The following is a 20,594-nucleotide window of genomic DNA, read 5'->3' as shown; positions in this document are numbered from 1 at the left end:
TTCCCAGAGGTTAGTACATCATAGCATTTTCCTCAGAGAATGAATAAATAAATAAATAATGGTTGATTCTACTGAACAGTTTTACATGTGATTTCTTTAGTAAACATCCAAACTAGCTTGCAGCAGAGCAGGGCAGCTTCTCTGGAGAGTCTCTACCCAGTAGTGACAAGTGTTTCCCTCGAGGCATTTTAAGTCCCTTCATTTCCTGACAAAACTGAGAGACCAGGAAAGCTCTGCTGATGAAAGCTCACTCTCTACATGATCATCAGCTTTCAACAATGACATTGCACGTGTCCTTGCTCCCCTACCAATGTTATTTTGGTGCATTGGCAAACCTTCCAACAGGAAGTTTAGACCAACAAATATAAACTATTGTCCTGAGTTTAATTTGAAAGACAGTCAGGACAAAAGTTACAAAAACAATGTTCAGAGAACAGCTGCATCTATCATTGGATGCAGCTCGATTGTAAGTAATGGTAAGTAATTCTTGCTGGAGATTTAATTTTATTTCAGCCTCTACTTCCTCTTCAGCTTTTCTTAAAAAAATCTTTTATTCTTGTATCAAACAAATTAGATTTTCTTCCAGCTTGTTCTTTGTTGTTTCTCTTGTTTTCTGACTTGCTTTGTGATGTATCATGTTGTAAAGTATGTTTTTGTTTAGTTGCTTGTTACTTCAATGATTCACTGATTCTTCTCAATACCTTACTATTGATAATGTATAATAACACATTATAGGCTGTCAAACTGTCAGCTTGTTATTGTATTGAAAGGAAGTAGGATTAAGTAGCTGTCTTTTATGATGCTGTGACAAGATGTCAAGAAATAAAGGCAGACTTCGAGGAGTGATTAGGAAATTGACACAGCTGTCTGTTCAAATTGTTTGCTCAAGACCCAAAATACGCTAGAACAACATGGGCTGGTAATTTTGGTGTCAGATGTGATTGGTTCTTTTGTCAATAAGGGAGCAGTTGTGCACACTGACAAAGAACCTGACTGACAAGTGAATGAAGAGGAGGTGGAGGAGGAGGATAGACAGAGGGAGGGAAGAAGACAACTTGCTTAGGTGAAATGGGTGACAAGAGTTTTATTCTATTGCTGTCTCAAACAGTGACTGATGAATTATTTATTGGAGCATGAAAGTGTAAAAATGCCCTCATTACTAGATCCTCATTCTGTGATGCACATCCTGCGCATATACAAATATACAAATGCACACAGACGCATACACACAGAGAAGTTCACCCCTTTAGCCGCATTGGGAAGCCATTAAATATTGAATCAACATGGAGCCGAGCACACTGTGGTGAGACGAGGTCAAAGAATTCATATCACACACGCGCACACACACACATAGGCGTGCACACGCGGAGGTTATACTCCACACACAACATCATTGATTTTCTGTTTAAGACTGCAAGAAACAATCAGCACACAATTTACTATTCAGCAAACACTTATTTGAACAAAGAGACAGTAGATAAAAACTGTTTTGCAAAGTAAGATAAAAGAACAGAGCAGCGAGGCAACACATCCAAACAGATTCTGGTGACTAAATGATTCTGCATGTAAGTTTGCTTTGATTTACTTTCTCTAAGAATTTACAATTCATGGTTTAATTTCAGTCAAATGAATAAAGTAAATCATTTTTCCTCTTGGCGGGCCAAGGATGCTAATGTGCTTTGAGTGTTAGGTTTGATTCGTGGCTTCTGCATGATCCATGATGTTGTGTTAAGAAAAGCACACGCAAACATGCAGGAATTCTCCAATGATGTACTTTGTTTGCGACATTTATCATGTTTATCTAACTAACCTGACTCACCTCTTTTTGTCAGACAAGACACACACCTATGCTTTTTCTGCACAGCCCAACATATTTTATAAAATGTGTCTACTCACAGAACCAACACTGACTTGTATCTGGATACCCACAATCACCAGCTGTGGAAACACTAGCTAAATTATTAGTACCTCTAGCCCTACAGAAGATAAACGAGGCAGTAGAAGCAAAAGGTATTAAAGAAAAATATGAAATAACCATTGAGGCTTGCTTGAAAATATATATTTTGAAATGGCAGCCTTTTTGGTACCCAGCTGAACAGAATTATATGTTAAACACTAAATATCCAGTAGGCAGTTGTAATGGTGCTAATCAGTTTCCATGTATGTGCAGAAACATGTCAATTGATCAAAGCGTATTTATGGATGTGCACGTGGATGAGCACATTAGCATATGTGTGCACTTGCAGCAATGCTGATGCACCCCTGAAGCTTTTCTCCAAAGTGATGAACAGTGTTGTCTCCTCACCATGATGTTGTTGTGGATGAAGCCCTTGCGGTAGCGGGCCGGTTTGAGGTGGGGGTACTCTTCGGTGCTGGTGACCTGGATGTTCCACACGCGTCTCCAAGCCTTGTACAGCTGCAGGTGAACTGGGTAGACACCTGAGTGGTGAGGGGCCACGGCATAGCCCATATCCACTGGGATGTTGTGCTCCTGAAGGTGGAGGACAGACAAACACGGAGACAGACACGTCTCTGTGTGAGGGTTATATGCATTAACACAGAAGTTATAGCACATTTACAACTCTGACAAAGGACACGGTGGCACATAAACATACAGAGCCTAACAGGCTGACCTTGTAGAAGACGGTTTTGTGCTGTGTTTGTTACGATGCGGGCCTTCAGGGTTGGAAATTAAAAAAAATATATATTTTGTGCGAGCATGTGTATGTATGGGAGTGTGAGGGTGGATGGTTGCTGGCTGCATCTCACAGACTGATGGTGTTGTCCTTCGCTCTGACACACACCTACACACACTGTCAAAGCTAAGCATCAGTGGTCAGGGGATGAGGGAGTGGTGTATGTATGTGTGTGTGTACAATAGAGGTTAGGGATCACACTTTATGATCGCGTTCACCTTCAACAACATGAACCAGCAACCCCCCCCTTCACTGTATTGTATGTGCGACACAACACTCCAATGCGGACATACAAATCATCTCCTCTCACTCACACACATACTAACAAAGCCCAAGAAAACAAGTCAGAACAGAGCAACAAAAGCACTCGACCTTGTGGACTTCAGATTAAACAGGAGACATTAAACAGGGCTCAGGTGCGCCCATCAAAATAAGTGCATCATTCCCCAACTGGTATATTACATTACGTTTGTTTTGTTTTGTTTTGTTTTAAAAAATGAGTACATTATGGTAAATGTTGTACAAGTGTTCTTATTGCTTTTACGGACAGAAATACAATATTGTCTTTCTGCGTTGTAGACTCTTAAAAATATGTTCATATGCAGCTAATTTGCATTATCAAACATGTTCTGCAGGAAGTGTAATTCTACAATGATTATGTTTTTTACCAACAAAACAAGGATATATTTATATTGTACACATCTGCAAAACATTCACAGTCAATATCTTTCATGTGGTTCTACTACAGTATTGGCTCTGGGAAACTAAACTACATTTTAACAGCATGTAAGACACAGGACATGAAACAATACTTTTTGGTATCTATATCCTGTGGTATAAGAATTTCACATTTTGTAAACAATGTAATTATGCAATTATGTTTCCTATAAAATATAATAATGTATGTAACATAACTGTATTCTTACTCCGAGTAAAGTAAGTTTACAATTCCAGCGTGTTAACCTGTCATGTCTTTAATCTGCTGTGGCAAGGAAATAACAATTACTAACAGCAAGAGACGTCCTTGAAAAAAAATGCAATCATGGGAAGCGAGCATGATTAAAAGGACACACAAGAAGAAAGCAACAACGAAATAAACAGCTGCAAGAAATGTGTGTGCGGGTGCGTGCATCTCACCAGAGCAAACTCCTTGTTGAGGACCATCTGCTCCAGCAGTGAAGACTCGTTGTGGAAGAGGTGAGGCTGCATGTGGCTCCACATGTGGGGGAACCACCAGAACTCATCCACATACTTCAATAGCAAATCGTCTCCTTCATCCTCCTCAACCGTACCTGCACACACACACACACCCACACACACACACACACACACACACACACACACACACACACACACACACACACAAACACACACGTAACCACACACGGACAAAAGGACAAGAAATATAATGCACCCTTTATGCAGATTCAGATGCACATCAAAAAATGTTGCTGTATAGAACTCATCCCTGGCATAAGGTTAGAGCACACTACCAAGCAACTGGGTTGATTTAAGGTCGTGTTGCTAAATAAGGTGGCAGGCAGTCTGATACCATGGTGATGAAAAGTGATACCATAGCAATAACAGATGCTATGTTAATATGTTCTACTTTGTATCAGATTTCTTCTAATTATAATTATGTTCAGCCTCACTTCTATTCTTTTCTTTTCCAGTATATCCTACTTCTTTGTTCTCTTGCTGCAGATTTAGACACTTTAACTAGAAAATCAATAAAATCTGTCCTTGGAACCGCAACAGAGCTTAGCATGCACAGCAGTATGTCACCACCTCGGAAATATGCCTGTATAAATATTACAAGAGAGACTATGAGATAAAAAAGATTTTTTTTTAAGATGAATAGCATAACTTAACACATATACACCCTACAAGCTATATAAACAGTGTAGGATTGATTACTGCTGCTAAGAACACTGTGCTGCAAATTCATCCTTTCTTCAGTAAATTTTATTTGGTAGTTTGTTTAGTGCTGACTTTAACAGTATTTATGTGGTTCATTCAAATATATTTTTGTCACTGTAAAAAAAATTGCATTTATGCAATGCACAAATCTAAATCAAAGAATTTCTGCCCTTGCTTTCATCTTTATAGAACATTTATTTTACACGGATTCATGACCTCACCAATGAAGTAATTGTCGTATATCTATTATTAAAGGTGGAGAGAGTTAACAGATGCACACAGACTACGTAGTGTATGTTTAGAGGCATGACAGAATAGTCTATATAACAAAAACAACTGTAAAAAACACTGTGTAACCTGCCATCTTTCAAAATAAATCTGGCATTTTTCATTACAACTCCTTACTGTTTGGTAAGAATTGTGCATTCAGAATTCCACATAATAATATGCTCTGCTGAGGCCAACACTGGGGAACATCTAAACATTTTTTTCATTAATTGATTGTTGTGCTAGGTGCCAATTAATGTGAAAATTACAATTTAAAAATTCTGCTTTATCCTTCATCATTAGACCAAATAACAGTTGAGGAGGCTTAGCCCCACAAGGTCTGTGCATGGCCATCGAAAAAATAAAAAAAATTAAAATGAAAACATTTTTACATGACATTACCATACCAATGGATAGCACTCATTTAATGAAGGCAAATTATTTTATCCCAAAAACCTTAACCTGTGCCATTTTGACAAATGACATTTCAAGCAAAACCCATTGAAATTAATGAAGCAATGTTTGATCATTAAAACCAAATGAGTCTCAATGATTAAAACGTTTTCAAAGTAAGGTTTTATAGTTTTAGTAATTATATTTATATTTCTTATAGTTACTGAGTAGGTCTGGCACTTGTTCATTAATTCATGGAAATAATATAATAATTACAAAAGAACACACCTGTGTGGTAGAACTTCCCAGAGAAGCCCAGGTTGAAGGTAAAGTTGGAGATCTGAGAACGCAGTTGTCTCTGAGTATCAAGGAGAGCCTGTAGATAGATAGATAGATAGATAGATAGATAGATAGATAGATAGATAGATAGATAGATAGATAGATAGATAGATAGATAGATAGATAGATAGATAGATAGATAGAAAAAGAACATTAGTGACTCTATCACATTCAGCCTATTCAACTACTCAAACAGCCCACAGTATATCAGGTTCATTTTCCCCCAGCCTGCACTTGCACAGATAAACGACTGATCTGTCTGATTCAGGTCTTATGTCTCTCTGTTGTATATTTAAGTCCTTAGAGAACTCGTGATCACGATGGTTGTGTGTACTCAACAGTGCTTACAGTATTTTACAGCTTGCCAGTCACCAACATGCTGTTAACAGTGGGTTTCATTGTTTTGTCTGTTGTTATTATATTTTCTATGTGTGTTCCGGTTGGCTGTTCCTGTCCTTAACGTTACCTCAGTCTCTGGTTTCAATACTTGAATCAGGATTTTCTCCACTTATTTAATGACTTCATTAGTTTACTGGCCTTTAAACAAAGACTCTGTAATGAGTGTTAACTAAAGAGAGTTGCACTCTCGCACACACAGTCACACACACCGACAGTAATGCGAGTTAATGAAGGTCAGTGCATTAGTAGCCTCTGGAGGGTGGACTAATAACCCCCGCACACACTCCTCCCTTCTCATCATTCTCTCCATCCATCCCTAACATTACCAAGTGAAACCCTGCATCCTCCCCTTTCTCTCCCTCTCCCTCTCTCTCTCTCTCTCCCTGTGCTGCTGCCTTTCTTCCTGGTTCTCCCTCTATTCTTCCATCTCCCCGCTTCTGAGAACCTGCAGTCACCCCCCTTTCCCCATTTGTCTTCCACCTCCCTCCTAACCCCCCACCCCACCCTTTTCTGAACCTCCATCTCTCCCTCGCCTGCTCCGTGAAAATGTCACATTCTCAGGAGACGGGGCTGTTCTAATTCGAAAGGAAGGCTGAAGCAGCATGGAGGAAAGATCACTCTCTCTATAACTCTCTCGCCTTGCTCTTTCTCTTGCACTCTCCTACCCCATCTTCTTGCCATGGCTGCACTTCTCGCACAAATATTTTGTTTATTTATAAAACTCTTATAATTCTCTGTATATTTCAGTCTGTCTTGGTCTTTCTGTTGGGCTACGCGCCACATCTCTATTGCCAATCTTTGTCATGCTGCTTTTAATCGATCCCCAGGAACCCTGCCTGATTTACGAGACCTGAGCAGCTGATGTCAGAGCAAGGAATCGGTTCCAGGCAGTTTCTCTCTCTCTCTTTATACCTTCTCTCCTCCTGTGTATGTGTGTATGTGTGTGTGTGTGTGTGTGTGTGTCCCAAACTAACAAATATACAGACACATGCACAGAGTGTCTTCATTAGCTCTAATCTAATGGTGTTGAAGATGGCTGCATGCTGACAGATGTGCACAGCTCCCTAATCTGATCCCCTGTCCCCTCTGTTATGACATCCTCTACATCTTACACGCAGACACACACTCACACACACACGTTTGTCTATCCACACACAGGCAAACGTGTGGATACAAAGACTTAGGAATTAAATTACGTTTGTAGCTGAGTGCTTTGCATTGTAACTTAATATAAACTCCCTGATGCACTCGGTCGAAATGCATTATTAACGTGTGTGTTAGTATCTGTAAGAGTCAGCGTAGGTGTGTGTACAAGTGTGCACGTGTATATTAGTTTAAACACCTCATTTGTATTCTACTACCTAACATCCACAGCAGATGAGCACTTTTGTGATGTGTCAGTGACTCGGAGCCACAAATGACCATAAAGGTGTTCTTGCATCTTTTACTATCAGAGTGAACATTTTCCCACTTTTATTTTTTTTTTGGGAAAGGTGTGTTTTCATTGTGCAGTAATGCCATTATGCTGCATTTCTGGACGCTCCATCATCTGAGAACTGATAGTTGACTCTTGAAAAGTATTGTGCACTAAAACACCAAAAAAGCAAACATTAAAAAGGGTAATGTGGACATGGCCATTTCTCACATTAAAGTTGTTGTTCAGCAGCCAAATCTTACAGAGAACACACTCACATGGAGAGTTCTCAAAACACTCCCGGTTCGTAACCGCAGCACTGATTATGAAACTTTCACAGGCAACAAATTGCTCACTGTGATGGATCAGCATTCTCAAGCAAGTATCACGTCTCTGCAAAGTGGTTTTCAAACCATTCTAAAGATGTATTATGTAATAGGCTACATTAAATAGATAAACTTCATAGTGTTCTGCTTCCATTTCAGATTGAGTACAATGAAAAGGACACCTTTGGCAAAATAACATTTTTGTTTCTCTATACTTTAATTAATTTGACATTTTTGATTTTTGTACCTGTTTGATATTCATAATGTTCCTCTTAGGATTTGGTGGTGAATAGTAACTTTATCCAATTCTTTTATCTAATTACTAAGTTACAAAATATTCAAAACTTTTGTTTAGATTTCTAGTCGACCTTATCAAACTTTATCCATGGTTTCTTTATCAGACTGTATCTTAGCTTATACAGGCTGTATTACATAATACACAATATATTCTGCATTACTCACAACAGTGAGTACACTTTCTTTTTTTATCCTCTTATGGTGCTTAACTGAACTAGTTTGTATTTTCATTGTGGTCAGACAACAGAAGGCTGAGTAGACAGCCAACTATCATAGAGAGGTGGGAAACATGCTATTGTTTAAATATACTCTACACATTTTCAGACAGTCTTAGAATTGTCTTAGTTGTATTGGTTGTTCACGTGAAAAGTGGCAGAAATAGCCATGTAAAGAATGAAAATAGAGAGCTGGGAGAGACCTTCAAACCCTGGTTTCTTATTCACCTCAGCATAGCTGGCTAATCACAGCATAGATTGGGTGGGAATGATTTTTGGTTATGGAAAATTACAGAAATTGTCAAACAAAGCCTTCCAAATCCACCATCAGAAAGGTGTGAGGGAGTGGATTTCTCAAGCCATTCAACCATCCGACACACATTTCTGAAAAGTTTGCTGGCAGCTTAAGGCCCTTAGTGATTTCCATAACCTGCCTGGTTTTACAACATCTTATTTAGGCGAGTCAGAGTGTGTCCTGTGCAGAAGTTCTCCAAACAACATGAATAAGGTTTGCTTGCCAGTTATCTGTCACAGGCAATAATAGAGTAGTAAAAGCTTGCTTTATCAGCACAACAAAACCACATCAGGATACCACAACCACAGAAATGGCAACAGGATGTTTTGTTAACACCTGAGTGAACCAAAAACAATGTGCTGGGTGAACTGTGGCAGTTTATTGCCCTCAAATTAAAGACGTTTAGACAGTTATGGTAGGATACTGTAGATCACAAGGAGGCAGAACTGTGAGTACAAACAATACCCAGCAATACAAAAGAGTGTACTTCTTGGTCAGAAACATACTGAGCATATGACAAAACCCTAACTCTGGCTCTGAGGGACAATGAAGTCCTCTCCTGCTGTTTTTCTGAGGGTAACAGCAGTCAGATCCGGGAGAATGGAGGGCTTTGAGCAATATGGAGCCAATCTGTCCACTGGATACTGAGCTCAAAGCTGGAGATGGCTTTAAAATGGGCCATAAGAGATACTTCATAAGAAAGAAGAGGGGATTTGGATTAGCAGGAGGTGGGACTATGTAGCATGTGAGAGATCTTGACAATCCTACTGATGAAGGTAAACACACACTGTGATTAGCGGTTAGCGATATCCCTCATTTCTGTGCCCAATCCCACAGCTGCCTAACACTGCTAGTGTCAGAAGCAATGCCAGTTTGTTTCTGTGTACGTGAGAGCGGCAGCGGGTGTGTGTGTGTGTATTCTTGTGTGTGTGGTAAGCACTGGAATAGGTGCCAGCTAGATGTTGGGGTTCAAACAGATGGGAGACAGGCATCTGGACAGCTGGCATTCACTGTGTTTCACAAACCCTTTACGCCAACCACCTCTCCACTATATCCCCATTCTGTCATTCTCGCCTTTGCACTGCTTTCTTTTCTTTTCTTTTCACAGCGATAAGCCTGGCTGGGAGATCAAAAAGAACAAAAGTAATTATAAAATAACTTATTTGTAAGTGGGATTTTATGTCCAAACTGATTTGAAGGCGGGTTGAGAGGAGCAATACATTTAAACACATTCACAGGGTTTAAGTTCTTCATTCATCTACTTGAATGCATGTGTTTGTGACAATGTGTGTGTGTGTGTGTGTGTATCTGTGCATGTAATGTGAACACTAGACCAGCAAATTTAACTGGGTCAGGCATCTCTATTTGATGAGCAGGAAGAGCGCTTTACCAGTTAATGCCAGTCTTCCTTTTGCTTACTCTTCCCTTTTCTGTCTCACTTCCAGTCTCGCTTGTCAGATTCAAGTCAGTGTGGCTTTTTATACTGGAGCATTTTACAAAATCATCTATTCACTTGCATTTACGGATCCAAGGTACTTGTGATTGCTTTGGCATCGCTATACTTACACTAAATTCTACTTGGCAGCCCCTCAAGGATTCTGAGTTTCAGTGATTGCTGTGACCGCAAAAACCTGCCTCATTTTGTGGAAGAAAATGCATGGCACACAGCCGAACTCTCAGAGTGAATCTGGAGTAAAAGCAAGACCACTGACAAAAAAATTGTTAATTAAACAAAAAAAGTTATTAAGATAATTTTCTGGTTGATAGATGTATGCACTACAATGACAGCAATGGCTGCCCCCCCGGTGTAAAACAAAAATGAAAACCTGTGATACATAAACATGTAACAGTCTTTTTCCTTTTTGATAGCGTAACTGTAAAACTTTTCCTTCCCTGCAGGGCTGACTGTGATAATTTCACTTGTCCAATCGGGGGAGGAATGAGAGCAGATGTCGGAAAGCATCATGCTGAAAGCAATATTCTGTTCCCCTCTGCCGTCTTAGATGTCATATGTCTCCTTTTCTTCCTTTCTCACCTGCAACATTTTAAAAACCATTAAGATCCAACACCTAAGGTGTCAAGGGTGCCAGCCTTTGCCATGTATTAAATGACAAAATAAAAGTATAGTTGCGCCAACAGAAGCACTAACAGCAGTCTCTTTACTTCTTAACTCCCATTTCCTTATCTCTCTCCACTGGTTTTCAAATCTTTTTCTCCACTGTTTATGTCTTTTCTTCATTACTTATGTAATAGAATTTGGCAAAGTAACAAACGGATATGGAAGGAGCTTGGTTCCATTGACTTAAGTGGCAAATATGCATCATACTTAATTAGCTCTAAAGATTAACTCTAAGTAGGACTGCACAATAAATTCCAGACTGCTAAGCCAAAATTCTTCAATGAAGTCTGAATATTGCCCATTTTGTGTAATTCGTTTTTTTTGTTTTGTTTTCAATTTTAGGTCATTGCCAAACCAAAGTGAACATGAGGATATGAAAAAAAACACTAGACATTTATATTCTTCATGTCATTCGTCCTCCCCCCATTATCCGTTTATCTCACACATTCCTCAGTGCAATGCAGTAATATGTAGAATAACTACCTTCTAGCTGGAGATGTTAAAACTGGCTTCCTATTCAGTCATAACAGCGAAATAACATTTTATGGCTTATTAGGCCACATGAAAGTAGCAATTATTTGACTTGCCAAATTAAACAAAGTAATGAAATTGCAAAAACGGCCCCACTGAGTCTTTGGAAATGCATGTTTTAATCTTATTTAGCCAATTCTCTTTTTCAGGAATATAACAGACTGGCTGCCACAACATAAAATGGGCAAAATTCAGGCAAATTTCTCTAATATGATGACGGTCCATCACTGGACAATCTAACTTGCACCGAGCACAGCTACACAAAAAGGTTCCTAGCTGTGCATATCACCAAGCCGCTACCTTCCTTTAGATTAAATCGCCAAATACCTAGTCAGTTCAAGTGAATGCAGCACTTTGTGCAAAGAGAGTGTGTCTTGGCTTGGCTTGTACAATATGTGTGTTCATGTGTGTGTGTGTCCTCTCAACTTAGGTGACACCGCTTCAGAAAGCACCTTGGGGAGGAAAAGAGTGAGAATGAGTTGATAAAGAGGTTTAGGGAGGAATACAAATAGGCTGGAGATAGTGATCAATGACTCAGGCGAGGAAGAGGGTGAGGAAAAAGGTGAGTGAGGGAGGAGGAAGGGGAGAAAGGAGGATGTGATAAAGAGGGATCTAAAGATGGGAATCGGACACCTCCCTAACGACGACTCCAAGGCAGAGAAGAAGAGAAAACCTACATGCATGAATTAAAAAACACAAGCACTGGCACACGCGTATCATTGATGGGAGTTTTTGACTGGCATCATACCTCATTTTGAGAAATGTCATCTGTGGGGTGCCTCCCTGTGAATCATTTTAATAGAGGAAATACAGCTGTGTGTGTGGGAGAGTGTGTGTGCAGACAGGAGGGGGTGTAGGTATTGTTTGTCACCAGATGAACTCGTGGGGTGAGACTAATGAAGAGTGCAGAGTGAAGGAGGGAGGCATTTTAATTGGCCTCTCTCTCTCTTTCTGTCTCACTCCTCTCCCTTCTTCTCTCAGCGAGAACAGGAGATTGAATGTTGGCTTTACAGAGGTAAGAAGGGATTTCTAACACTGGCTCTCTAAAAACCGTGTCCTACTAATTGGTCAATAACACATCCTGTTACATACTTTGATACAGTGTTACACATAAGCGGTCTCTGAAGCACTCCGGATGAGAGAGGATTTAAATTTTCACATAACTTGTGTGTCATTCATAATCAGTCAGTGCGATATGTTTGTGCTGTGGTGGCTCGTAACTGACGTTTGCTTATAGAATTTTGCAGTGCGACAAAATTTAGAAATAAAATATTCTTAGATATCTGTAGTGTCATTATGGCTGTCAGTCAGTTTGTCCTGACCTGAATTTAACCTTTACTCATAAGTCAATTTTACACGACGTCAACCTCTACACTTCCTTACATCTTCCTTTCATGATTAAATAGTTCATTGGATTCTATCAGTATTCGCCTTCAGCTTTTCAGCTGTCACCTTCATCCAAAGCTAGATGTATATTTGACACATGGCCATGTAATATGAGTCATCATTTCAACAGCTTTTTCAATGGCACTGCTAAAAAGGGAAATACATTTAAGAGCCCATCTGAAAGCTAACCAATGGTGTTTTCTAATCAAACAACCCCTGCGTCACTACAAAGATAACTGACATTTAGAAAAGATAACAATAAAATAAATTGGTTGATGCACACATTTATGAATATATGTGGTTTACCCATGTATACACACTTGTCACTTAAAATATGCCTCAAACTGTAATCTGACAACTCTACCTGAGGCTCTCCTTCTCTGAGGGGAGGGCTGCTACAAATCACCATATTCCTGCTCCTCTACCATCCCTCCTCTGCTTCCCCATTTCCCTTCAGCATTTTGTTTCTCTGAAATCGCAAAGTTAGCTGCTAGCTCTTTCCCCTAGGCACCATACTCCAACTTCTCCTCCCTCCCTTCCTCCCTTTTTTCCTTCTTTTTCCTCTACTCTTCTTCTCTGTGATTGCCAACTATCCTGAAGGAGAGATGAAAAATGTGGAAGGAGCGTGAATGTTTCAAATGGCATCGCTATCTTTTTTCTGCCCCCCCCTCTCTCTCCCTATCTCTCCATCTCCCCCTCTCCACCTCTTCCTCCATCCCCATCTCCCTGTCCTTCTGTTATGGCACTGGTTCATCCTCATGTATATTTATGCTACAAAGCTGAAGAGTCAGGCAGACCTAAAATGAAAACTCAAACTAGAGAGCGCTTGTGTGCTCATTTTGTGAATGTGTATGCGCACGGGTGTGTGTGCACTCTTTTATCCTTTTTGGATACAAGCATCTTTTTTATATTCAAGGGTGGAATTCCTCTCCACTTCACCACCCACTGCCCTCCTGTTTTCTCAGCCTCCCCATTCCTCTCATCTCTCCCCCATGTTTCAGCCACAGACAGGTGGCTGGGGTTTTTTCAGTCCTTGACGGGACAGGTGTCAGCCATTGACAGAAAGTGACATTCTAATCTAAAGTAGTGATTCAGAAAACACCCACGCACAAACACACACACACACATATATATATATACGCACACACACTTCCCTATCATGTACATCCTGTGGCTGCACAGAGATGGGCAGACACCTCTGGGTTTAGCTCATGCACATCACTGCAAATCAGCATAAATCTCACCTGTCTTAAAGTCCCCACACACACACAGATACACACATTCCCACACATGAAAAGCCAGCAAACACTATTTGTTTCCCTTGAATGGCCCTGAGTGAGGGCGCAGTGGGAGAACGTGACCACTGATTTCAAACAAAACTAAATTCCTCATGCAGAAGCGTTTTATCCACACTGCAGCAAACCTGGGGTGTTTCTCCACTTTTTAGAAATATTAAGTTCCCCCAGAAATTAGGGTTTGTATGCATGTGAGTGTGTGTCTATGGAGGTGCACATCTAAGTATATGTGTGTGTGTGTGTGTGTGTGTGTGTGTGTGTGTGTGTGTGTGTGTGTGTGTGTGTGTGTGTGTGTGTGTTTGCTCATGCAAGCGTGTGTGTTGAAACAATAGCTGTCTTGAGAGGCGGGCTGCATGGCTGACTCTCCTTTAGTTTCCCTTAGAGGAGGAACGTGGGAAAAGAGGAATAAGTGCCATTCATCTTTTCACTGGCTCATTCACTACCTCTCTTTCTCTCTCTCATCTCTCCTCTTTCTCCCTTTCACTCCAAGTCTTTGTTCCCTTAAATGGCCTCTTTACTTCTGGCTAAATCTCCATTTGAGATAAATACCCTCTCGCTGTACCCCAACACATATGCACTTGGTACACAACACACACACTCTCACACACACGCATGAGCTTTCCAAAATAGCCCCTCATGCCCAAGCTAAAATCCTCAGAAATACAGTCCAGGTAAAATCTTTTGCTGAGGTGTCTGTAGACTTACATGGTAATATGTAAACACTGCTTTTTTTTCCACTACTGCACTGCCATCAATTACTGATTTTAGAAGTTGATAGCAGAATGAAAAATCTAATCCAACACCACTGACCCAACATGAATTCATTCTCTCTATTCCACTCTGTCTCCCAGTAATGCACATTATCACACCCATCACCCTCAATACCTTCACATCCTTGGCGTTCATGCGTGTCCCTTCCTTCCCCACGAAAATGTCATCTATATCCACCAGTATGTGCCGGTCCAGTCCCAATGTAAGCTTCCTGTCTGTGAGGTAGGAGATGGCATCCACCAGGATGAGTCTGTGAAGCCAGTAGCCAAGTCCCTGGCCAAACAGTACCCTCCTCACCCCATCATATAGTCCCATGTCCTGTACCACAGTGGCCTGAAGGCCTAAACTAAAGCCAGGCCCTGGATTATCACCGCTACCTGCCCCTGCTCCCTCCTTGGCCCGTGCATGCAACACAGCTTGGTAGGTGGAGTGATTGGATGAAAAGGAGGTCCAGTCCTCCCCAGGTAAAGCCCCTCGATCTGTGCCGGGCTTGGTCAAGTGGAGGAGAGGTGAGCTGGACACCACACAGCAATCCCAAAGTGCTTGGTTGGTTCTGAGCACCAGTGGGAGACCTCGGAGTTTGAGGAGAGGTGGGGAGTTCTCAGTGGAGCGGTAGAAACCTATGATGCCCACTCTGTACTCAGTACAGTATTGATGCAACAGCTGTCTGTTCCATGTGTCTGCGTGTGCATACTTTAATAAATTCTCATAAATGATGAGTGAATATCGGCCGCGGCCTTTCTCTGTCAGTGGTGGAAGGTCACCCTTTCCTGAGGCGATCTCCATGCGAAACTGGAAGTGTGCTGACTCCAATATAGCCACAATGTCCTGACCCAGCTGAGAGTACTGGGATTCCACAAGCACCAGCACCACCGGATCAGTGTGGACATGTGTGTGAGGGGGGTTCGGAGGATACGGGTATGGAAGTTGATGGTACGGGGACATGGAGAGCGGCTGGGAGCAGGCAGGTTCAGGGGATTGTCCAAGCTGCATGGAAGGGGAGGAGTTTGTAAACAGAAAGTAAGCAGAGAGGAGGAGGGAGAGGAGACAGCAGGAGGCCAGCAGGAGCAGGAGCCTGCGCAGGTGGCGACGGAATCGCACAGCCACCGTCATCGTGAAGTGGGGAGGTGTTGCGCGTAGGAGGAGGAGGAGATGTCTTTTTTAGTTTGCTGGAGCCTAGAAGAGTGTGTGCACAAGTTTAGGGGGTTGAGGTGCCCAAAAGATTGTCTTTGTATGTGTGAAAAAGGAGCAAAGCCACTCAGGTGTGTGTCATGTCACCATGGCAGGTGGAGAATGGAGCTGTGCCGGATGTTGGGGAACAAAGGTCTTCATTCAGGAAACGCGGTTCGAGGTACTCTCCTTCCAGTCCTCACGGAGGAATCACATGCAGAGATGATTAATGCCTGCAGAGAAAGGGGACAAGGAGAAAAGAAGAAAGAGTAAATTTGTTGGGCAAGGTTGAATAGTATGCATTAGTTCTCTGTGTGCGTGCTTGGGCATGTGTGTGTGTGTGTGTGTGTGTACCTAGGTTGTGCCACCCTGGGGAATGTTAGGGCACAGCTGGTAACTACAGAGCTGATTGAAAACAACTTGCATCCTTAGGGCTTATCCAACCTCTGGCACACACACAAAGTGACACCACAGTTAAAAGCACAAACACAACGCAAAAGTCAATCCTCACAAATAAACAACAGCTGGTTGTGTGTTAATATGGCAATGAGGGGAGGTGGATGGGAGCTCAACTAATCAGTCCCATAAAGCTCTGCAGAGAATTCCTCTAATTGCGCCAAACTCTGTGCACTTCTGTCCTATTTCTGAACCTAATCATCTGAAATACCACAAAATTAGAGTTGGAATCCTTTTGCCAGGAGCACTAATCTGGGGGGAGCCCATGACAGTACAGAGGAAATGGAGAGCAAGAGAAAAGTGCAAGAATAAGAAAGACTGAGAAAAAAAGAGCAGAGAGAGGAACAAAATGCAATGAATTATAGAAAGAGACAAAAAAGACCAGGATTAGCATCTTAATGTATGTGCCGGGAGCCAGGGAGAAGAAAAGATCCCACAGCATCTCTTTCTCTCTCTTTTCTCTCTACGCCTCACTCTCCCCCTCTCTCTCTCTCTCTTTCTACACCCCCTCTTTCTCTCTTTCTGTCTGTTTGAATATCAATAGTCTTTCCTCACGTTCCCCGTCCTTCTCTCCTTGTTCCTTGCCTTTAGAGAACACACGCAAAGAGAAGGTCATAGAGGAGGGATTGTAGTCATATTCCTTCAATATAATACCAGAAAATGAAAAAGAGAAGGAAAATAGATGTCCTTATAGCCAACACATAGGAGAAAGAAGCATTTTTTATTAAATAAAATGTGTGTCATCTTAATTAGTATTTGAATGACCACATATATATATATATATATATATATATATATATATATATATATATATATATATATATATATACCTTCTGCCAGTTTCAATGCAGCCAGAAAGAGACAAAGAAGAGGAGCATGACATGACTTGAGTCAAACTGGTGTTTTTAAGGTTTAAAATTTGGAAAAATATTAAATCAGACACACAGCTGAGTGTCTCAACTGTGTGTGAGAGCTACTTTAACCTGTTACTAGAGTTATGCACGTGTCTCACTAAGGAGCCACAGGAGGGCGCTGGAATGGGTTTAACACAAGAGACCTCACAGGGAAGTTTTCCTCTGTCATTTTCATAACTAAAACTCCCAGTGGTGTTCTAAATCATGAGATATAAAATAAATCTAAATACGCTGCCTTTTATGAGGATTTGAGGAAATGCTACATGAACAAAGTTGCAAACCAACATTTTTTGTGTTGAAGTCTGTTATCATAATATGTTTTTATTCATAACCATCATTCTTGAAAGCCAACCAGATCGCCCAGCATCAATTCAATTAGGTTAACAGTAAATGGTCGTGGTATTTAGTATACGACAAACACACACACAAAAAAAAAATAGGAAAAGTGCAAATGAATCTAGTCTGCAGTTCTGTTAATGCTCTAACGAAAAAGAAAGCAAGCCGCAGCATTAAGAGGCTGAAAGGAGAACTCAAACTAACAGGAGTATATTCCAGAGAGTTTTCCATCCCCGCTTCATTCTGCCGCTGAAGTTTATGTTAAGAACGAGCACCGACTCGCCCACTTACCTCTAACCGAGGCTGAGGCGCTGCCGTGCGGGGAAGAGGCGTGACGGGAGAGCGGTGAGTGTGATGCTGCTGCTTCGGGTGGGTCCGGGGCTCCGGTCTCGGTGGCGCACCACTCCCGTGTGTTTTGGATGCTGAGGCGTTGTGCCATCTCCCCCCTCTCTCTCTCTCTCTACCCTCCACTAGAGCAGCAGATGCGGGCAGCCGGAATGATCCGCTCTCCTCCCCCCTTTCATCATTCTTCTCTTTCTCTTTACTCTCGTCTCCCCCGCTGTCTTCTCCTCTCTCCCGCTCTGCCCACTTGCCCACTTAATCTCTGCTCTTCAAGGTGGAGATAGGCAGCGAGTAGTACGGAGGAGCACCGATATCGGGCTGCCCGTTAACGACTGACTGCCGTGCGTAAATGCTCTGGTTTAAGAGCGCCTACACAAGTGGAGGAGGCGATCGAGCGATCGAGGGAGAGGGAGAGGTAGAAAGGAGAGAAGGGGAGGGGGCTGGGTTTGATTGACACAAACAGCCCTTTTCTCGGGCATCAGCGATCACGGGCCCGGTAAAAGCTCACGGCCCGTTAGTTGGAGTTAGTCGGATGAAAGATGTCACACACGGATACGCACCAGTGCAAGTTGATGGCGCGCCTTGCTGATTCTCTGTCGCTCTCTGCACAAGTTGTGGTACTCAAGGATAAAAGGAGGCAGATGACAGCAGGAACACTATAGCTGGTGTAAAACTGAATTTTGGTATCAATTAGGGCAATGAATAAAAGACATTTCTAATATTCACTATTCAAAATACACCCATTCATGCACATGTGAATCAGCCCCATTAAACCTACTTCTGTAGAATGTCAATCAGCCAAGCACAGCATGTCAATCATACAGTGTTTTTAACTTGATTATGTGTTCCCTTCTCCCTTCCTACTAGTTCATCAATCTCTCTAACCTATTTGCACTGACACACACTCACTCACACATGACTCAATGGAGCTGGTGGGCCCCTCATTCACATTGTAATGGCCTCACAATAGAGCTTATTTAGTGTTTTGTGTGTGTGTGTGTGTGTGTGAGAGAGAGAGAGAGAGAGAGAGAGAGAGAGCACATACACTCAAAAGTGTGAAGAAAATGTATGAACCCAGAGAAAGACAGACACAGAGTTGTGCTGTCCGCTCGCCAAGGGTGATGTTAGGGCTGACTGAGGGCTGCATACAGCATTAAGCATGCAGATCCATCCGACACTGCACATGATGAACACTGAACACTAAGAAAGAGACCATTTTACAAGTATCATGTTCCTTTTACTTAGGCTACCTGTTAGTTAGTTTGGGACACTTAGACATTCTTGGGCCACATTCTTGTTGGAAGCGTCCCTATTTGTGTCCCTCAGTGTAATGACTAAGAAGTGGCGCTGAGAAGCAGAGCTTGAATGAAATATAACAGCCAGAATATCATGCCCTACAGAATGGAATTCAGAGATAATGAAGGTTTGGATTGGAGTGCGATTGTGTTTGTATGTAAATTAGTGTCAGTGGGTGAAGTGTAATTAGAGAGGCTGTTCACCCATTTCCTCCACATCACAAGCTAAGAACCACTTCTGCTATGGTGCTAGTTGGAGACAATAAGCCAGAAATGAAAACTAGACAGCTGCGCACAGGCTACTGTGTAGGTTACAATCTGTATGTGTTTCCATACATATGTGTTAGCCCTAATGATAATTACAGAGATGTCCACTGCTATAAACAAATAAGCAAAAACAAAAATCAATAATGCACAAACATGTGTAAGCATATGGTGACGCTAACACACACACAGACTCAGGTACTGACACACAGGCCTTGTGCAAGGATACAAAAACATTGGCAAGCAAGTGCTCAAACCTGTGCGCTACACAACAATACACGCAAGGATGCAGCCACTCACACACACTCACGCACATGTGAGAGCGCATACAACAAAGGACTAGAGATGTGAAAAGTGTCGGAGCTGCCATGTTCAACTAGCACTCTGACAGTTAAACAGAGGCGAGCAACAGACAAATGAGAGAGAGCAAGAGAGAGACAGAGAGCGGGAGAGGGAGAATGCCTGTTGTCTTCATCAGAGGCTTTTGTTAAGTGAGAGATAAGAGAGGAGGAGCGACTGATTCCCCCCTCTTCTCTCTCCCTGCTGAGAGCTAAATGGTGGCTCTGTGAGTCCTGTGCGCGGCCTGAAGAGAGCAAATGGAGCTTGAGTGTAAAAACAGGGAAAGACATTATCATCATGATGCATCACATCATTCCAGGAATCAGGGCAGGAGGCAGCCAGACAGTGCAACGTTCACGTTATACCCCCACTCCTAATTAAAAACAAAACAAAACATTGGACAGATTGTTGCATGCTTGCACTGAATACATACTAGACCCTGAGCCCTGGCACTTATAATGATACTCTTCTCTCCTGGCTGTCTCCACAAAGCACAGGATCTATGGCTCAAACTAGCAGCTCTCTGAGATGCATCAGCTCTTTGCCTCCCACAGTGTAAACAACAACAAGCTCGAGCTTTGCTTAGGTGTGTTGGCTGCTTGATGCTGTTGCTATTTTAATGATTCCTGCTTCTTCTTCTGTGTGTGCGTTTGTGATCGAACCACCTACCCGCTCCTGACCCCGCCTTCCCCATGCCTGGAAATGTTGATAGATAGATGTTCTCTTAAGAGCTCAGAGGCTAAGTGAAAGCTGCCCCCCCACACACACACACACACCCTCCCTCCCACTCCTCATCCCCAAGCACATTAGAGGGA

General features: G+C 42.0%; 1 protein-coding gene across 4 annotated transcripts in view; it reads right to left on the bottom strand.

The window, feature by feature from the left end:
* Positions 1-18,287, bottom strand: part of ndst3 (N-deacetylase/N-sulfotransferase (heparan glucosaminyl) 3) — a 39,641-nt gene extending 21,354 nt beyond the window's left edge. The window contains exons 1-6 of one of the 4 annotated variants that reach the window (XM_051384995.1): positions 17,831-18,287; positions 16,188-16,279; positions 14,778-16,066; positions 5,565-5,652; positions 3,834-3,988; positions 2,306-2,491 (exon numbers count right to left, since the gene is read on the bottom strand). In XM_051384995.1, the coding sequence (XP_051240955.1) occupies positions 2,306-2,491; positions 3,834-3,988; positions 5,565-5,652; positions 14,778-15,776 (1,428 nt within the window). In that variant the 5' untranslated portion in view covers positions 15,777-16,066; positions 16,188-16,279; positions 17,831-18,287. The remainder of the gene's footprint in view (positions 1-2,305; positions 2,492-3,833; positions 3,989-5,564; positions 5,653-14,777; positions 16,067-16,187; positions 16,280-17,830) is intronic. The other 3 variants (XM_051384996.1, XM_051384994.1, XM_051384997.1) reach the window with 3 other exon arrangements.
* Positions 18,288-20,594: the final 2,307 nt, after the last annotated feature.

This window comes from Dicentrarchus labrax, unplaced genomic scaffold, assembly GCF_905237075.1.
Source record: "Dicentrarchus labrax unplaced genomic scaffold, dlabrax2021, whole genome shotgun sequence".
In the NCBI taxonomy this organism is placed as follows: Eukaryota; Metazoa; Chordata; class Actinopteri; family Moronidae; genus Dicentrarchus; species Dicentrarchus labrax.
This window is presented reverse-complemented; position numbering and strand designations above follow the sequence as displayed.